Source organism: Sinocyclocheilus anshuiensis, unplaced genomic scaffold (assembly GCF_001515605.1).
Source record: "Sinocyclocheilus anshuiensis isolate Anshui unplaced genomic scaffold, SAMN03320099.WGS_v1.1 scaffold635, whole genome shotgun sequence".
Taxonomy (NCBI): Eukaryota; Metazoa; Chordata; class Actinopteri; order Cypriniformes; family Cyprinidae; genus Sinocyclocheilus; species Sinocyclocheilus anshuiensis.
In genome coordinates this window covers 289988-309188 of record NW_015551039.1, presented here as the reverse complement: position 1 = coordinate 309188, position 19201 = coordinate 289988, and the positions used below count along the sequence as shown (strand labels likewise).

The following is a 19201-nucleotide window of genomic DNA, read 5'->3' as shown; positions in this document are numbered from 1 at the left end:
TTATCGCGTTTAACCACAGCTGTCGTCGTTTTTTTTGTCTGGCAGTGGCAGCAGATATGTGATCAAATTTCTAATTTTAGGCTGTATTACGTTGATTCTGGCACCCAACATGGAGCTCCTGAGAGAGGAGCTGTAAAAATATATTGAGATGGTTTTTGGTACTTATACCGCAAATATATATTCTTATGGACACCAAAACCAGTTATGATAAAAAAAAAACCACTACGGAGCTTTTCGAAACTCCGAATCAGTTAAACCATTGCGTCGCAAAATGATTCACTCTTTCGAAGCGCTCCAATCGGATCACATGTGGTGAATCATTTGATTCATATCAGGACTTCAAAGCGCGTATCGCGAATCATTTGAATTAGATCGGGACAGATCGGAACTTCGGAGCGGCTTCGTGAATCTTTGATTCAGATCAGAACTTCGGAACGCGTATCGCGAATCCTTTTTTCCTGATTTCTTTCTTTCTTTTTTTATCAAACAGTGCAAGGGATCAAACCATTAAGGCAGTACAGTTCTAAAAAAAAAAAAAAAAAAAGAAAGAAAGAAAGAATGAAAGAAAGAAAGAAAAAGAAAGAAAGTATAGCCTACCACAAATCCCTAGTGTTATGTCCCCACCAAAGTCGAAATCAAACCTACACCTTTCTTCACCCTATAACTTGCTTCATATGACATTGGCTAATATTATTTGTTCAGTTATTCGATTAGCCAATAATTGTAAAAAAAAAAAAAGAAAAAAAAATACAGGCCATTAATTATATAACATGTTCCATGTCATTTAATATCTGTGACAATGGCAGACACACATTTTATTTTGAAACTAACAAAAAAAAAGATAAATATAGAATTCTATCTAGAATAGAAATGTCCAAATGAGAATTATGTAATCAACTCAGAGAGAGCTTTGGGTTGCCACTATAAAATCTAATTAAATTTGTTTAGTGAGAGCTATCTGGAAGAACCAAATCTGATCTGAACGCCTGAGGAGGAACATTACCTGAACTGTTTGCTTAAGATCTGAAACAACTTCCTGTTAAGATGGTAGACTCATACTGGCCACACAAATATATGCAGAACTGTTCATGCAATGAAAACAAGAACAGTTCCGCATATCATTGTCATGTGCTGTCTTTTATGACATTATTATTATTGCATTTCCAAAAATACAGCATTTGTGGATCTTTCATACTTTAGTGATCAATCCTTACAGCTTCAATCACATGCTGCTCTTATTATAATTAAGCTACTACAGGACAAGCTGACACAAATGCATTATCAGCCCACCATTGACTCTATATCAGAACCATTCTTTCTTATTTAGCAAGAGTCATGCCTTTGCTGCAGTATTTCATCACACAACTTGCACTATTAATCTTTAACTATTTATGAGGTTTGCCTTCTCCCACATTCATGAGTGATAATCATAAACCAGATCAAAAAACAAGTATACATCTCAATCAGAATTACCAATCTGGGTCTCAGTGATGTGAAAGAGAAACATTCACAAATTCATGAAACGAAAGGGTTAAACTAACTGATTCATCATAAGATTAACTTGTTCCGGATACTGTTCCTTATTGACCCATGTACGGATCCTTTTATGTTTATTACTGTCTTTATGATTAATAAATAACTTATCAACAAGAGATTGGGCGTGGATTTTGTCTCCTTTGAGGAGAGGTCCAGCGCTGGATATATTTAGAGGACAACATACTCTCATTTCATTTTCTAGGTTGAATTTGCTGGGTTTACATCATTTATGTTGTTTTGTTAATACTTCAGTGTTTTCCATTCTAGAGAAATGTCATAACACAGTAAGTAGTAATCTAACTCACGCTGAATCAAATTACTAAGATGGTAATGTAATAAATTTTTCATTTTATGGATGGTCTGCCTTTTTCAACTTTCAACATAGACATTTTGACTTTAAATGCTTTGAATTGTAAAGGTTTTTGAAAGTTTGTTTTTTTAAGTGAGGACACCATAGAAATGAATACTTTCTCTCTTTATTTATTTTTGCTTTTCTTTTTTTTTATAGATATATCATGCATACCTTCAATAAATACCTGCCTGTGGCTATTTACATATGGATTTTGGGCTCCTCTCTCAATTGTGCAGGTATGATTTTTTTTTTTTCCTTGCATTTATTTTGTAACTATCTTTTCTCCATGTCCATAATACTTTATTTCTTGGAAAAATATCAGTTGTATTGCTAAAAAAGGATATTATTTGTTGATTATTATTTTTTTAGTGAAGGGAAAGACCTGTGTTTAACTCTGTTATGTTTGACATTTAAAAGTGTTTGTTAAGAGTGACAAGAGCTAAGAATAATGAATAAACATGAGTAATATTTTGTGTTAACATGCTAAATAAGTGGCATATGTGCTATGCTAGCTGTTAATTTAAGGGTCATCAATATTTTTTTCATTAGAAGTTGTCATAACTCAAAAAGACTGACGCAAACTGTTGCGTTAATTGGTTTTGTTGAATCAAAACATTGCTTTAAGCTGAAAATAGATGCCTAATCTGTATTCTAACTTTTAGGCCCAAGTCTATGGGGGAAGAAGAAAGCCTCTCCACGATCCTGTGTTTGGCAGTTGAATAAAAGTGCTATCATCCCACCTTTAGAGGAATTGAGTGTCTGTGTCAACCTAATGAGAAATATTAACACTTCTGAATGGACTGCTTTTGACTACAAAGGTCCAGGGCAACAGCACATGGAGTTTGGCTTAGCTGGAAATATGGGCAATGTAATAGCCTCTATTTTTGGAGAAGAATGGACAGTTGCTTATGACATGCCCATAAAAAAGTGGCACACAGTTTGTCTGACATGGTCCGGTCACATTAGGCTTTTCCAGGTGATCATTAATAATACAATTTTTGAATTTCATTTGAATGAAACATCACCCAGGTTCCTTGTCGGAAATGGTACCCTGACTTTGGGAGTGTCACATAATTTTGTTGGAGGTTCTATTGATTTTGAGACCGGAAAAAACTTCCTTGGGGACATCTCCTTGTTCCGGATGTGGGGAGTACAGATGAGTCCACTGCAGCTGGAAGCATGCAGATGTGTAGATGGGAATATTGTGACTTGGAGAGAGCAAGATTGGGATTATCAGAAGTGTCCACCGATAGAGGATGACAACTTTATGTGTGGTGAGAAATTGCTCTGTCGCTCTAGAGTACAAGACTATTTGTAGAAGAGGAAATGCAGAATTAATTTTACAATAACTTGTGTTATATGATGAAATGCATCAATGTGTCATTGCATTCTAATGACCTGTATCTTCGCTACATTTCAGAATCGTCAAAATATAAAATTCAAATGAACACAGCTATTGCACAATATCTCAATAATGATTATAATGAAAATGATATCCAGGAGATTGTTCTAATCTGGGTAAGATAATATTTCTATATGTGAGTGTGTATGTATAATGTCATATATAATATTTAACATTTTTATTTAACATATACTTAATTTATATATTTTTATTACAGCTGAAACACGTTTTCCCTCAGAAAATATCAGTGCATTCTGTGTTCCTATCAAATTTAAGGTCATTATTTCATTTTTAAAACTAACTAAATAAATACATATAAATACCCAAATATTTGTATAACTTAGGGCATCCCTGTCATTTTTATTTTACTTTATTGTCTAAGAGAGGTGCCAATTTTTTCTCATCTGTGCTCCAATTTAGCCCTCAAACAGGAGCTGGTTTAGCTGGACAAAATGAGGAAATTCAGGTACAGCATATACCATAATTATTAATTATTGAGTGGACATATATAATTTATATCCTTATATTATTAAAACGCATAACGAGTTATTTACAAGTGCTACATTGTGCTTCATTGAAGGGTATTGGAAAGCCACCAATCAAGACACAATGGTAAAATTTCTCATACACCTGCAATACACGCATATATGTCACACAAAAATAAAACGTTTATGCATTGTGTATGAATCAAATCATCCAAAGAAGTATTTGTCGTGTTTGTGGTCTTAGGTTTGATTGTGTGGTGTTTGTGAGAATGATACCTGGAGCTGATGTGAGTAAAACAGTGTCTATGATACAGGGGATGCTAATACCCAGCTATATCTACAAAAACATCATCCTAAAAACAAACCCAGCATCTATAAACATCCTCTCAGTAGGTACGTAGCTGTATGTGAGGGGTTGGAAGAGGATTATTCAGTTAACCAAAACACACTGAGTGTTTCATTTTACAGCCGTCTATCCCAATGTGACTTCAAATCCTGCTTTGACCTCTGTTGCACCAGTCTTGTCTCAAACCACAAAGAGTCCCGATACTGGAAGTACAAATGTTACAACATCAGGTATGTGCCATTCAGAGCTTCATAACTCGCCAAGTAAATGTTTTTATTAATGCAGAAGCCGTTCCATCATACTTTATATAAGAAAGTGCTAAAAGCTCACATTCCTTTTCAAGAACTCACATGTAAAACATTTTGTTCTTCAGGAACTCGCACATCATTACAAACACTGGCAATGGAAAATATCTGTTCAAACACTTTAGGTTTCATTTCAAACAGAGGTGAGTTAATAACATAACATATTTTTGTTTGGTTTGTACATTGTGGATAGAGCAGAATCTCATTTGAAAAACAAATAAAGTGACAACTATGTAAAACATATTTGAATGCAGGTTTTGTGAGAGTAACAAATCTTTATGCGAAATATAGAATCATATTGAATGGATTATCCTTATTTTATATTTATTTTAAATGAGTGATATTATTTACTGTCAAGCAATGTGGCTGAACTGTTAAATAAAACTATTTTGCAGTATATTATGTTGTAGTTTGAACAGTAAATTTAATTTACTAATGCTTCACCAGATTTTGGAGATATGTTTTATAGAGTTTATCTCAATCTAACAATGAGTGGAAGCATCACAGACCCTCAACACACTATACAGCAATGGGTGAGTAATGACACATATGACAAAAAGTAATTTAGAGCAGACCTTTGTATTTGACGTGCTTCTTTTATTCAGCTTCAGCAAACACTGGGAAAATGCAACATGGACGTTTGGAATCTTGTGATAAAAGGAGCTCCTAAGTAAGTGTCCCAACATGGAACACATGGAACATGCAAATGCAGATGAAATAGATGCTGTATTGTTACTCAAATTAAATATTTTTCAGGTACGTCACTACTTTTCAGGTTCAGGCTATGGCACCAGTGAATGTCTCAGCAACAGAGAGGCTGATTTTTGAACTCTTGACAAAAGGATACACTAATGCTACCATCAGTATCAGTGTCCCGTCTGGTGAAGTCAACATCATTCATATAGGTAATGTCTGATTTTGCTGGTGGCCTGTGCATATTAAAGCAAAAAAAAAAAAAATGCTACAAATTGCTGCTGAAAATTTCTAATGGAGTCAAAATATGTGTGTTGTTTCTCAGTGTAAGCTGTTTATTGTTGCAGATCCAGGCCTTTGTCCAGAGGAGACCATGCTCACAGTGTATGGTATATACATGTGGCCCGAAATGGCGGCTCAAAGCAAATATAGCATGGGGTGTATAAGAGGGAATGAAAGTGCTACAAGGTTTTGGTAAGTGCTACACATCATGCAGTGGTTTTGCAACTAATACAGAGGTTGTTAAAATAGGAGTATCAATCAATTAATCTATTGAGGTATTAAAAAAACTAATTGCCAGTTTGTTTATTGTACATTATCATTTTCGTAATCACCATTGCATATAATTTTAAAGTGAAATACTGCTTTGTTTCTATAGAAACAATTCAACAGCCCTGGAAAAACATTCAGATAACACTAGTTTGCCATGTGTATATCTTTGCGTCATTTGGCACACAAACTATATAAACAATCCTGTGCTGCTCTACTGATTATCATGTTTTATCTTTTTCTTGTGGAAAGCAATATCCTTTAATTGAATAATTAGCTTGACAATGCTGCTTGGACTCCTGCCAATGCAAATATTAATTCCCAGGACAGCAATATAACTCCAGTCACCATTGCATAAAACTGATTTTTTTCAAGAGTTCAAGAAACCTCAGGAAAAGCTGTACAACAATCATTTAATGTCTAAAACCCTGTAAATAATATTTTCTTGAAGTCAGGAAAATGCATTAAAGGGGGTAATTCACTGCTGACAAAATGGGTTTTAATTAAAAAAAAAACTGAAAACTTTTTTAAAAGAAAAACTGGATGCTTTGAATGTTCAGAGAACATTCAGAAGTAACGTTTTCATAACTTGATGGGAAAATTGGCAAAACATTCTTAAAAAACTTTTGTTAGCTGGGGAGCTGTCAAAAGTCTTTTGCTGACAAACAAGGCCGTAGAATTAGGGGACGCTATGGGACATGTCCCCTACCAATATCCAGCCTAATTAAGACCCAGCACTCTGATGCTGCTGTAATGTTGTTGGTTTTACATGTGTAATTATTGTCTGATGAATATGTTAACATAAAAAGCTCTCTTTATGAATTATGAGAGTGTTGTCTGCTGTTATGTCCCCACCAATGTCAAAATCAAACCTACACACTAGCTGACAAATAAATGGAGTATTGGTGCCGGTAACAATATACATTGTTAATTTACTTACACTACCGACATCGTAACAGTACAAAGCTGGTTGAAAATCGGTGAACAAACCCTTTAATAAATTACTAAATGAGAGTCACTTTTTTTCTAATTCCATTTAGTAAGTTAAATGGGGCAAATGACAGAGCAGCGTGGGATCATCCAGACATGAGCAAGTGTATAAGGACGGTTTCAGATTTTGATGATTTGGAAAATATCACCGTTACAGCTGGTAAGTTATCAGTATGGGATTTTATTTGCCTTTATTTGTCAGAGAAGACAGAAGCATAATTAATTCAGCCCAATTTATTATTCTCCATGTTGCATCTGTCTCCAGACAACTCAGCAGACATTGTGGACATGATTGAGGATCTTTTAAATGAACAACCCGATCTGACTGATGCTCAGCTGGACATTGTGCTTGAAAAACTGTCCGAGGTCACTGAAGTTGGAACCTTGACCACAGACCTGTCCAGCGACATTACTAAAATTGTTTCAGATATCTGTTATATCAAAACTAGTCCCACTCAAGTCAACAAGTAAGTATGCAAGCAGGCCAGAGCATTTTGTGAAGGATTACATTTTGATATATATATATATAGTTTAAGGCAGGGCTGGGCAACTTCGGTCCTGGAGGGCCACTGTCCTACAGAGTTCAGCTCTAACCCTAATCAAACACAGCTGCCTGTAGATTTCTAGTGATCTTGAAGACGTGCAGGACAGTGGCCCTCTAAGACCGAAGTTGCCCAGCCCTGGTTTAAGGGATAGTTGAACCAAAAATGGATTTTCTATCATTATTTACTCACTCTCATGGTTGTTTCAAACATGTATACATTTCTTTCATCTCTGGACACAAAAAGAGAAAATTAAAATATAAGGCCCAAGTTGCTACAATATGGTATCAGAAGATCCCACACTATTTTAAATTGATAATGCTTATTCTTTTTTTTTATGTCACTTTTCATGGAGTCAAAACATCTGATAAAAACATCAACTTAAAGTTAAAGCATCTTAATGATGGATTTATTACAAACACTCAGCTTTTCACTTCACAAGACATTAATTGATGGACTGGAGTCGTGTGGATTACTTGTGGATTATTGTGATGTTTTTTCAGTGATGGCTTTCATTCTGATCCATTCACTGCAGAGAATCCATTGGTGATCAAGTGATGCCATGCTAAATTTCACCAAATCTATTCTGATGATGAAACAAACTTATCTACATCTTGGATGGCCTGAGGGGGAGTAAATTTTCAGCTAATTCCCTGATAGCACACATACATCATGAGACGTCTATTTGACATCTGCATTTACATCTGCAAGACGTATTTTTTAGAGTGTTTGCTCATCTGCAATATTTCTATTAGATGTCAAATAGACATTTAAGATGTTTTTAGAATGTCTTTAAGATATTTATGATTTAGAATGTATGTAAAACTGACAGAAACAAACTTATCTACATCTTGGATGGCCTGAGGGGGAGTAAATTTTCAGCTAATTCCCTGATAGCACACATACATCATGAGACGTCTATTTGACATCTGCATTTACATCTGCAAGACGTATTTTTTAGAGTGTTTGCTCATCTGCAATATTTCTATTAGATGTCAAATAGACGTTTAAGATGTTTTTAGAATGTCTTTAAGATATTTATGATTTAGAATGTATGTAAAACTAACATCTTAAAGACATCTATCAGATGTTTATACACAGCAGATGCATTCCAGATGAAGCGATCTTTAACAGACATCTTGCAGACGTATGTGTGCTATCTGGGTCAACTATTCCTTGAAAGTTTTTTTTTTTTTTTTGCAGGTTGAGCCTCAAAAAACATGATATGTCTATAAATATATCTCTGAATACGGCTCAATATCCAATTTTCCTGCTGTCTTCACTCCATTGTGGCTTTCTGTCTTTGTGTGTGGTAGAATTCTTTCTATTACAGACCTTATGGGAGATAGGACGGTGTTCGAGGGAGATGCTCATAACATGACAGCACCTTCATTAGCACTTCAACTGATCAACCCTGACACCTCTCAGTTCCACGGCCTCACATTCGAGGTTTCCTCCTTACTGAATGATAGCACCCCTGAGGTGAGAGACAAAGAGAGATTGTATATCTAACACTGCATGACATCTAACACTGCATATCTAACACTCCAAGATCATTATGGAAACTTTAGACTCTTTGCGAAAATAGCAGTGTGATATTAAAATATCACAGTACCTTTGTGAATGTGTTTTCACACCATTGTGACCACAAGGTTTCTGTGTCCTTGTGTGCGTTAGTGGATCACGGGATTCAAGTGGTTATTTTAGCACCATTTACATGTTGGGTGTGATACTCGCCCTGACCACTAAATGACTTTGAAGTAAGTAAGATGTAAACATATTGAGCCAGCATTGTTGTATGTATTAAAGCTGAAGTATGTCATTTTTTCAGTGTGTTAAAATATCTTCCATTTTAAAGATGTAAACTATTCATAGGTTATTCTGTTTGTTTGATCATCGGCTGATGAGGATGTTTGTTTGTTACGTTCAATGGCGCTATTGGTGCAAAAACAGCTTTACGTTTCATTTATACTTCTATGTCAAACCTACTGTACACCCTTATGTGCCCGTTTGCATAAGAAACTTGAATTAGTCAGGCTATATCGCATTCGTTCCTATTGTTTATGAAGATGCAGCAGATGTATTTTTATCATGTTTGTCCATTTTTGTTCAAATAAAGAAAAGCCAAAGCAGATTCAACCATCACATGTCTCCAAGCAACACAGGAGTGGTGAATGAATCAGTATTTTAAACAAACGCTTGAGTGAATGATTCAGTGACTCATTCATAGTCACCTGTCGCCACCTACTGGCATATCGATGTAACCGGTAAAAAGAAAAATCCCCACCACTAATGCACAAACTGACAGTCTGGAACAATCAATACAGAGAAAAAGTGTGAACCTGAATGGTTAATGGGTTTTAAAGTATGTTGTAACGTTTTCTTCCCTTTTTTGTAGATATTTTATGACAAGAACTTTACAGAGCATCCAGACAAAGGAACTGTAGCGTTCATTTCCTTATCTCATACAGTTGAGAGCTTTTTCCCAAACAATGGAGCCAGACCTCGTGTACAGTTTCATTTTTATGGCACAGAAAAGTTCTTTGAGGTAACTCACTGAACTGGTGATCAGATTTTCCTTGTGTATTTTTCTAATTTTAATAAACCAGTCAGTTTACGTAAAGAACAGCAAAACTATAGAATTAGCCGTTTTTAACTATTTATATGCAGCATTTTTGCAATCAGTATTTACTTCTAATGGCAAACTTTTAACATCTAGGACCCTACAGCCAACATGACGCTGAACTCTTATGTAGTATCTGCCAGTGTCACCAATGCCACAGTAAGCAACCTTGAGATCCCAGTGATGGTCACTCTCCGCCATCTCCAAAACAAAGAGGTCTGTATGGATACAATCAGCCACCAAATCAGAAAACAAACCACAAATCAGTTCAACATCATTATTGCCCCGTTATACAACGGTTGGAACAAACGATAGTAAACAGTTACCATAATAATGTAAGCTACCACTAAATGTATGCTATCTTCTGTCAACAAATACCTTCCTAAGAATAGCTACTCACAAAATGAGGCAGCTGTAATTCATCTACAATGAAAACCCCTGATATTATCACAGATTTACAGTCTGATCATTAAAGTAAAATTTCAGCACTCTCTCTTTTTTCTCTATAGGACTGGGGCATTGTCAAGTGTGTCTACTGGGACTTCAACAAAAACAGTAAGCTTTGTGATACACACTTTCAAATGGAACATTTAGGCCTATTTAGAGTAAAAGTGCATTTTGGTCAATATCCCCATGATGTGAAGCTATTAAACGTAATTTCGGGAGGAGTATGCTCATCTAATCTTCCAATTAATACCAAGGTATAAAACCAGCATCTTACCTCTTCCCATTGTTAGTTCTTTCGGCATCCCTCCTCCTCCCCTTCTCCTCTTTTTTTGTACAATTTTGCCTGTTATAAGGGGGCACCGGAACTCGAGTAGAATATCCTCTCTGAGCCCCTCTATGGCAGACAGCAAGCCAAATCTGTTTACCACTTACGCTAAGATTATATGGGCACACGAACTCGTGAAAGTTCAGTGGTTGTTTTTTATGTCTCATAGATGAGAAAGGTGGATGGAATGATACAGGATGTGAGACAGTAACGTCTAATGCCACTCATACGTCTTGTTCCTGTAATCACCTCACACATTTTGGAGTTCTTCTGGTGAGTTCAGTTTGTCTTCCCAAAATGTAGACAGCCCATTAAAAATTTGATAAAGTACACAAAGTTTTACCTCATTTTTATGGTTGTGTGAAACTAAATTTCCCCTTGCAATAGCACAAGGTCACTGAATTATAACTGACATTATATTTACCAAAGGCAACATAATAATTAACAGTAAAGCTTTTATGAAAACATTCAGAAACTAAAGGTCATTAGTTAATTTATGGATGACAAACGGTGGCAGTGTGCACAACATTTGCATAAAATATGCCTAGATTTTGATTACTGTAACCAGTATGCATGTTTCTCTGAACCTGTCTGTCTTCCAGGATATCTCTAAAACCCCAATAAGTGCAAAAGATGAAAGGATTCTGACTATCATCTCATACCTGGGCTGTGGCATATCCTCAATCTTTCTTGGAGTCACACTGTTGACCTATTTGGCCTTTGAGTGAGTTCATAGACTCTTTTGCAAGCTACCACTTAAACCAGAATAACAATGCAGACTTAGAGATTCATTTGGTTTGTTTACATCCTTGAGCAACTCAAAAGGATTCATCTTCAGTAGTGTCAATAAATGTTAATTGTCAATAAATGTTGATGTCTTTTTTACATGAGTTTTCTTACCACAGGAAACTGAGGCGAGACTACCCTTCAAAGATCCTTATTAACCTCTCCATAGCCTTGCTAGGGTTGAACATGCTCTTCCTGGTGAACTCCTGGCTTGCCTCTTTTAACAGCAATGCCATCTGTATTACCGTAGCAGCCTTTCTACATTACTTCTTCCTGGCTACCTTTACTTGGATGGGACTGGGTGCAATCAACATGTATCTGGCCTTGGTCAAGGTCTTTAATTCATATGTGCCATCTTACATCCTCAAATTCTGTGCTCTTGGATGGGGTGAGACAGGCAGTTTTGAGTTTTTTCTCTTCACAAAATTTTATACCGTGTAGTTTCGATTAAATTAAATGTGACGAGAATATTTGTGCATAACAACTAAGAAAATTTAAGGAAAAGGGTTTGTGTTTGTTGATTCTTGAACTGTTGTTTGCAGGTTTACCTCTGCTGGTTGTAAGTTTAGTGCTTGCCATTGATATAAATTCATATGGCACCAGCCTCTCCAGAGCACTTTTCCAAGAATCCACTGCATTGTAGGTGCCATGAGCAAAATAATTTAAAATACACATTTGTAAATGCATAAGTTGGTGCACACCAATGACTATAACTATAACCATTGAGCAAGCAACCCAGTCTCACAAGAAAATGTATTTTTACGTTTCTTACTAAATCATACAATGTGATTCGTAGGAAAATATACAGTTAGCAATTTCAAAAGTAAGCACAAACCTAAATTCCTAACCCCACCCCAAACCCTAACCCTCTGTGGGGAAAGAGCAGGTCGTTCAAAAACATATGAATGAGATTGAACAAATTTGCCAAACCTAAAGTAGTTTGAAGGCTGCATTGTCGCTGGAATCATTCACAGCAAATTCTGTCCAGCTGATGAGCACTAAAAACTTTTAAAGTGTGCACAGAACATATCAGAAGGCCGCAATTAGAATAAACAGAAAGTTATCGTCTGTTGGTGTGGACGCTAATTTATTTATCATTATGGTTGTATGCACCAAGAGCTTGTAACACTCCAAAGAGAAAGGAAAAATTGAAATCGCATCATATGACCCCTTTAAAATTCTTGTTTTTGTTGTGAATGGGCCTTTATGGTTACACTACTCTCTTCATTCTCTTCAGTTGCTGGTTAAAGAATGACGTGACCTTTTATGTGACGGTGGTTTCCTTTGTGACCCTGGTCATGGTCTGTAACATCTGCGTGTTTGCCGTGGTGCTGGTACAGATCCATAAAATGCGGGCCAATAAGCCCTCCAGCAGCCGAAAAGGGTTCCTGCATGACCTGCGAGTGGTGGCCAGTCTCACCTTCCTGCTAGGACTTACCTGGATACTATCCTTTGTCGCTTGGGGCCCTGCCAAAACACCCCTGCTGTACCTGTTCTCTCTCCTCAACAGTCTTCAAGGTAACAGCAAGGGCTGCTGCTTATGGCCAGAGAGAGAAAGTTAGCTAATGCATCACTGTGCAGATAGATACAGTGATTATAATAGGACCATCAGGAAGAATGCATTATTCTAGTGTTTAACAACAGATAATATTGTTTTTGTATTGTTATCTTCATAGCAAATGTAAAGGATTTAGATTTGTTTTGTTTTTTTTCAGGTTTCTTTATCTTCCTGTTTTACTGTCTGATGAAAGACAATGTAAGGAAGCAGTGGAGGATACATCTCTGCTGTGGAAGATTCAGACAGACTGAATATTCAGGTTTGGCACATTTAAACAATACATTAGTTCTCATACTTAAATAACCTATGGTAGAAATATATATACCTAAGAGGAAATATTCTATATTATAATAATATCATTATGCTGTATTATACAAAGCTACATATCAAGCTCCACACAAAAAAATGTATATTAAAGGAGTGTTCTGGATTAAAATTTACTTAGCAAGTAAAGAGTGTCCCATCTGCACCACTTACAAACACAAAAGCTATCAATTAGAGACAAGCTTGAAAAGTTACATGAATAAAAGATCAGTTGAATTTTGACCAGACTGGAGCCGTTCTGTGACACTGGGGGCCAAAGCGAAAGGTGGTCTGCAAGTCTCCTCACCATCCATGAAGTCAGAGACTACCAGCGAAAGGAAGAGCTCTGATACCTCAAACTCAGGGACCAGCCATGATGGTGTTTTCCCGACACAGGGCAGAAAAACAATCAAATAAAATGTGTATTTCTTTTTGTGTTTATGTTAAAGGAGTCTTTGGACATTTCCAGCAGAAAATCATGAAAAGCTTCATTAAGTTTTTTTTTTTCATTGATAAAAATAGTTCCAATAATGTATTTCTTCCAGAGAGATGAATTAATGAGGTCATCTGTTTAAATGTGTTATGACTGGTGTCATTCAAGTGACTGATATCTATATTTTAGACATCTGTATAATGACAGCACCTTTTTCCAAATTACTAGGTTACTAATTTTTGCTTCAGACTATCAGTATTAAAATAAGACTAGCGTCCTGTCCTAACTGTGCATACATTTATTAAGATAAATGATTATGACATTAATAATGAAATAAATGACAAATAAAACGATTATTCATTATCAGTGTTAACGACAATGTCAACGGGCAAATGAAGTAAAACGTCCTAAAAACATTAGCTCTGTCAGTGTCTTTTTTTCCAGAGGTGACAGTTAAACTTGTTCAGTCACATTCTACTCGAACTGGTTAAAGTTCACAGATTAACGCCCCACATTTAAAGGCAAAAAGTGAAGTAGTTTCTTTTAGTTGAACTTCTCCTAAAAGGGGAACGAGTTAACTAACCTAACTGCAGCTTGTTCAAATCTCGCGCAACAGCTGATATTTCGCCTTTATCAATGTAATTGTTCGGGTTGCAGCGTCTGATTAAACACTCGAGATTCCACGGCTTGTACGGTGAGTAAAAACGGTGGCTATTTCCATGAGAGCAATATTTCATCATTTTAAAATAGCATAAGCGTAACGTTAATGCTTAATTCTATAAATCTGGAGACGATCAAATGCTGTCAGAGTTTGAACGTAGTGATTTGCGGTAACACGGTTTGTAGTTTAGAGAGGGGACATAATTATTAGTATTAACTATAGGTATTTTATTTAACTCTTTTGAATGTCGTGCATACACTGTAAAAAGATATATATATATATATATATATATATATATATACTGTATATTCTCTAGCAATTAATCTTAATCATCAACATTTAAGTTGTGCTGTGATGTTGTATCGTTATATCCTTTCATTCATCAATACCATACAAACAATGTCATAAAGTGATGGGATGTTATGGCAATTTCACATTAGAATTAGAAGACATGACATTATGATCAATGTATACAATAATTCGTCAACACTGCAGGATAGATGGATAAATGATGCATTGCACACTCTTTCTTCTGTATCTAGATCAGTGATGGAGGAGGATCTAGGGAACCCTGTGGCTAAGAAGACTAAGGAGGAGTCCAGTAGTGTCCTTCTCACTTACTTCAAAGGAGACATCAACAGCATGGTGGATGAACATTTCTCCCGTGCTCTGAGTCAAGCAGCTAAACCGAAGGGAGAACGCTCCAAAATCAAAAGAAACCGTAAAGTTGCTCAAACAAGTAACTGTTCCTCTCAAATTTTGCTTTTACACAAAATATTTGATTTGTTAAATTAATTTAAACACTTCCTGTGTTTTTTTCCCCCCTAAGATGGACTTGGTTCAAGTCAATGGGAAGCACAGTCACAAACCAGGTTTCAGCCCTTGTTTCCTCCAGAACATCTCCGGGAAGGAACAAGCAGCGAGTCTCAATCAAACCATCATATGCCACCAAATCACCCTGCAAACAGTGCTGCTCTGTGGTCAGGGAATTCTAGGCAGGGATTGAGTCTCGCTCTACCCCCCATGATGTATCCCTCAGCTGTATCCTCTGATGGTTTGATGGTGGCAGAACACCAGTACTCTAATTCTCTGTTAAACTTTTAATTCTCTTGCTCCACAACGATCACCCTGACATGGGCACAGTGGTGCTACCCTCCTCCAAACAAGACCTCATGTCTGGATGGACCAAGTATCCAGGATTTGGCAATCAGATGAATTGCAATATCAATCTTAACTCTGGTAAATGCCCTCATTTTAGTACTTTTTGAAAAGGTACCCCAGTAACAGCTTTTGTACCCCACCCCCCCAAAGTGTATTTTAATTACACCTATATAATTTTCAGAAGTTTAGGATTGATAAGATTTTCAGAAATTTTTGAAATAAGTCTACAACACTTACTAAAGCTGAATTTATTTGATCAAAAATACAGTAAAAACAGCAATATTGTGAAATACCTTAATATATTTTCCATTTTAATATATTTAAAAAAATAACGTATTCCTGTGACACGTACTCCAGTCTTCAGTGACACATGATCCTTCTTATTCTAATATGCTGATTTGGTGCTTAAGAATCATTACTTATTATTAACATTTAACATTTTTTTAAATGTACATTTTAGTCACTTTATTATACATCATCCATAATCCTAAGTAATTTAACTAAGTAACTTGTAATTGCCTTTTAGGTGTACAGGGGATTGAAAAAAGGGATATTTATTGGTATTAACAATGTTATTTGAGATTTAAAAGGAAGATCAGAGAAGTCTTTCATCACTTTCTTGTTTAACTGAACAAGTGACTAATGGACCTTGCAATGCTTCACCTGGAGGCGTCTGTGCATCCAACCTGTTCAGAAACAAGCTCTTCATGTACCAAAGCACAGAAGAAGATTGTACAAGAGATTGGCCTCAGGCTCTATGGTTAAAGACGTTTTACATGCACACAGAAACACACTAAATCTGTTTTTCCTTTATTATTATTATTTGTAGAGTGTCAGGTGGAGTTTATTGTTGTTGTTTTTTATAGCAAACACCTGATAGACTTTTTGCCTGAAAGCTATTTTTGTTGCATTTCATTTTCAGATAGGCTGCTCTGGGTCTAAACAACTTTAAATGATTTGAAAAATGATTACAAACATAATTACATAAAGACATGTATAAATGTACGAAACTTAAAAGTATAAAGAGGTTTTATATGGGCTTTATTATAATTTAAGAGAACATTACACAACTATCATTTGTCAAATTCGGCTGCTTTAAATGCCAGACAATACAGTAGTTTGATTGGATGCACAGTCTTTGATGCCAACAACAAAAGGAAGTTTTCTCCTCTCTTTCAAAAATTAGAAGCTTATTTATTTTGCTATCCTAACTATGCACAATTATTAGCATTGTTTTTCCCTGCTATTGTTCTGCTATTGACATTTTAGGTCACAAACCACTTGTTGAAAATCACTTTGGTATTGTATTATATAAATGCTATTGTATTGTATTGTATTTCCATAAATGGCACATGACAGCATTTCTTCAGTGCTACTCAAATACATTTCATTTGTATATTACAGTATTTGAAACAAACTTGGTTTAATTCTGACTTAAGCGTGGCATCCTGGCTAATGAAAACAACAACAACACTGCACCCTAGTGGGCGAGAACAACATTGCACTGCATCTCACTGTAAAATTACATTAATTACAGCAGCATGGTGTAGAGTCTGTATATCTTGGAGCCAATCTTAATCTCACACTATGATGTAGGTATCAAACTCCACTCCCCCACCATGAATCCAATTCATGGACGCAGATGGAGGAACAGCCATCTCCACACCCCCGCTTGAAGATTATTGATGTCCTTGCACTATATTTAGCTGTTACCCATCTGGTGGCACACACGTCCCTTTCCAAATAAAAATGATCAAAGCCAAGGCTAAACTCTGCACTCAGACTCACCTCTGGCTAGAAACATTCAGCACAATGATCGATCACTCCACGTTTCATGGCAAAGGGAGTGGAGGACTAAATTCTTTTACTGAGCAGAAATCTTTACTGTTTTATGCTTTATTATTACACAGTATTACTTGATTCTGACTGGTCTTCTCCCTACTTCCCTACTAGTATCCAAAAAGCAGTACGGGAAATATGTCCAAATTCTCAGAATTCAGAAAACGGCAAGCAAAATTGAATGGACACTTTACAAGAGGCCACAGCAGGAGCTGCGAATGGCAGGGAAGCACCACAACTGACTCCCATAGGTCAGCAACATTAATAGAACTCAAAGCTATCTGGCCAATAATGTTCAAAAACGTCAGCACAAAAACATGATTTACACATTGTTCATGGAATGCTTTTTCTGAAAACGTTTTAGATGAAATCTTTTTTAAAGCTGCTACTTGTTTCAGAATGTTCAGAGAACATTTGAAAGTAACGTTCCCATAATGTTTGCAAAATGATAAAGCTCAAAAGTTCTAATGCTAAAGTTCTAACCATCTAATGCAGTGCTTTACAGCTTTAACCAGAAAAAGTCTCACTTGTTTAGATATGACCCCCACTGTTGTTGTGCACAGGGTAGATTGGAAGTATTTTACATCTCCTCTGGCATTTCGGTTTGACTTTATTATCGACACTCTTTCCATTCAAGCCTCTGCTCTCCTCTTTACTCACACTTCATCTGTAATTCTAATATAGTCTGCAGTGACACCTCAGAGAATCCACAGCTCACAACCCAATTAGTGTTGACCTACAGAGGTGACACCTTTAAATAGGACATATTTCATTTTTGGCATCATGAAATAGTATTATTATTTCTGTTGACTGTGTTGCCGAACCAATTTCCATGATAATGTGTCATTTCTAAAACAATACTCTCTGACAGCAGAGACTAAATAGCTTCTGTTAACTATTGTGAGCTAACTGATAACACTGACCTACGAGTATCCGTGGATTCTGCCAGCAGTCCTTGAGTTAATGCTGACATTAACCTTATTAACCTTCTTGTAACTGCAGTTTCCTTTTAACAGAACTTGTAGCCATTGAGTATGATATAACAAGGTGCTGCTGTTTTATGTATGTGATTTTAGTGAGAATCATACTATATTATAAAACCATGTGGGCTCCTCCATGGAGTGGATCAAATCTCACAGCCGCACAATCAATTATAAAAGTTACTTTCGATGTGTGGTTGTCACATATATATAATTTACAGCACTATTTGAAAAAGATTCAAAGAGTGTCAAAATTAAAACAAAAATTTGACTATGAACAGTTTGAAGTAAGCATTTTGGCTGTTGTAAGTTAGCAACTTTTGATCACCTGTCGATTACTTGAGGAATCATGTGAAGAAGGTTTGAATAGGATGTGAATGATAAAAGCTGGAGGACTGCAGAAGGTGGTCAATAACACTGAAGAATGAGAGCACTGATTAGACATTCCATTGGATGGATCCCAAACTGGAGAATGCAGCTATTGTGAACCAGTGAATGGAGAAAACTTAAAGTGAACATAGAGATTTTACACTACATTTTTATATGGAATATAGCCGTACATGTGATGATATCTGTAATACTAAAATATACCAGACAAAACGTTAAAAGTTTGCTTTTGGTTCTCAGGATACATAGGTGTATGCTGGCTCTTTGAATGATGCATAATATTTAAATCATGCTTTTACTTCACATGGTCTGACATTCTGAACCACTTCAAACAACTAACCTTCTTTTGATATAGAGCCTAACGGACAAAAAAAAAAGGTAAAGATCCATAGTCATAATACCAAGAAAAAAAATCCAATTCAGATATTACAAATGGCCAACTAAAAAGAGATATTTTCTGGAATATAATTTTATACAATACCCTTTAACCATGGGCAG

General features: G+C 36.0%; 2 protein-coding genes across 2 annotated transcripts; both read left to right on the top strand.

Annotated features, from left to right (window-relative positions):
- Nucleotides 1-2836: 2836 nt before the first annotated feature.
- LOC107661422 (adhesion G-protein coupled receptor G2-like) lies at nucleotides 2837-18368 on the top strand. Its single transcript, XM_016450995.1, has 28 exons — nucleotides 2837-2844; nucleotides 2918-3162; nucleotides 3309-3406; nucleotides 3508-3566; nucleotides 3711-3756; nucleotides 3871-3902; nucleotides 4020-4168; nucleotides 4244-4351; nucleotides 4495-4569; nucleotides 4874-4959; nucleotides 5032-5096; nucleotides 5183-5331; nucleotides 5467-5593; nucleotides 6709-6818; nucleotides 6924-7125; nucleotides 8517-8682; nucleotides 9599-9748; nucleotides 9920-10039; nucleotides 10333-10378; nucleotides 10765-10868; nucleotides 11198-11319; nucleotides 11501-11769; nucleotides 11924-12020; nucleotides 12619-12899; nucleotides 13097-13198; nucleotides 13490-13621; nucleotides 17491-17587; nucleotides 18353-18368. Exons 1-28 carry the CDS (start codon nucleotides 2837-2839, stop codon nucleotides 18366-18368), a joined length of 3261 nt encoding a protein of 1086 aa, XP_016306481.1.
- Nucleotides 14241-15637, top strand: LOC107661427 (transcription cofactor vestigial-like protein 1). The gene is made up of 3 exons (XM_016450999.1): nucleotides 14241-14369; nucleotides 14879-15075; nucleotides 15166-15637. The coding sequence occupies exons 2-3, from the start codon at nucleotides 14886-14888 to the stop codon at nucleotides 15438-15440; spliced, it is 465 nt and encodes a 154-aa protein (XP_016306485.1). The 5' UTR covers nucleotides 14241-14369; nucleotides 14879-14885; the 3' UTR covers nucleotides 15441-15637.
- Nucleotides 18369-19201: the final 833 nt, after the last annotated feature.

Bases quoted from the DNA above. Each gene is read 5' to 3' on its own strand.
- LOC107661422 (XM_016450995.1), top strand. The intron at 4,570-4,873 runs GTGAGTTAATAA...ATGCTTCACCAG, and splicing joins AGGTTTCATTTCAAACAGAG to ATTTTGGAGATATGTTTTAT. The intron at 5,097-5,182 runs GTAAGTGTCCCA...AATATTTTTCAG, and splicing joins GTGATAAAAGGAGCTCCTAA to GTACGTCACTACTTTTCAGG.
- LOC107661427 (XM_016450999.1), top strand. From the start codon at position 14,886: ATGGAGGAGGATCTAGGGAACCCTGTGGCTAAGAAGACTAAGGAGGAG. The intron at 15,076-15,165 runs GTAACTGTTCCT...TTCCCCCCTAAG, and splicing joins CCGTAAAGTTGCTCAAACAA to ATGGACTTGGTTCAAGTCAA.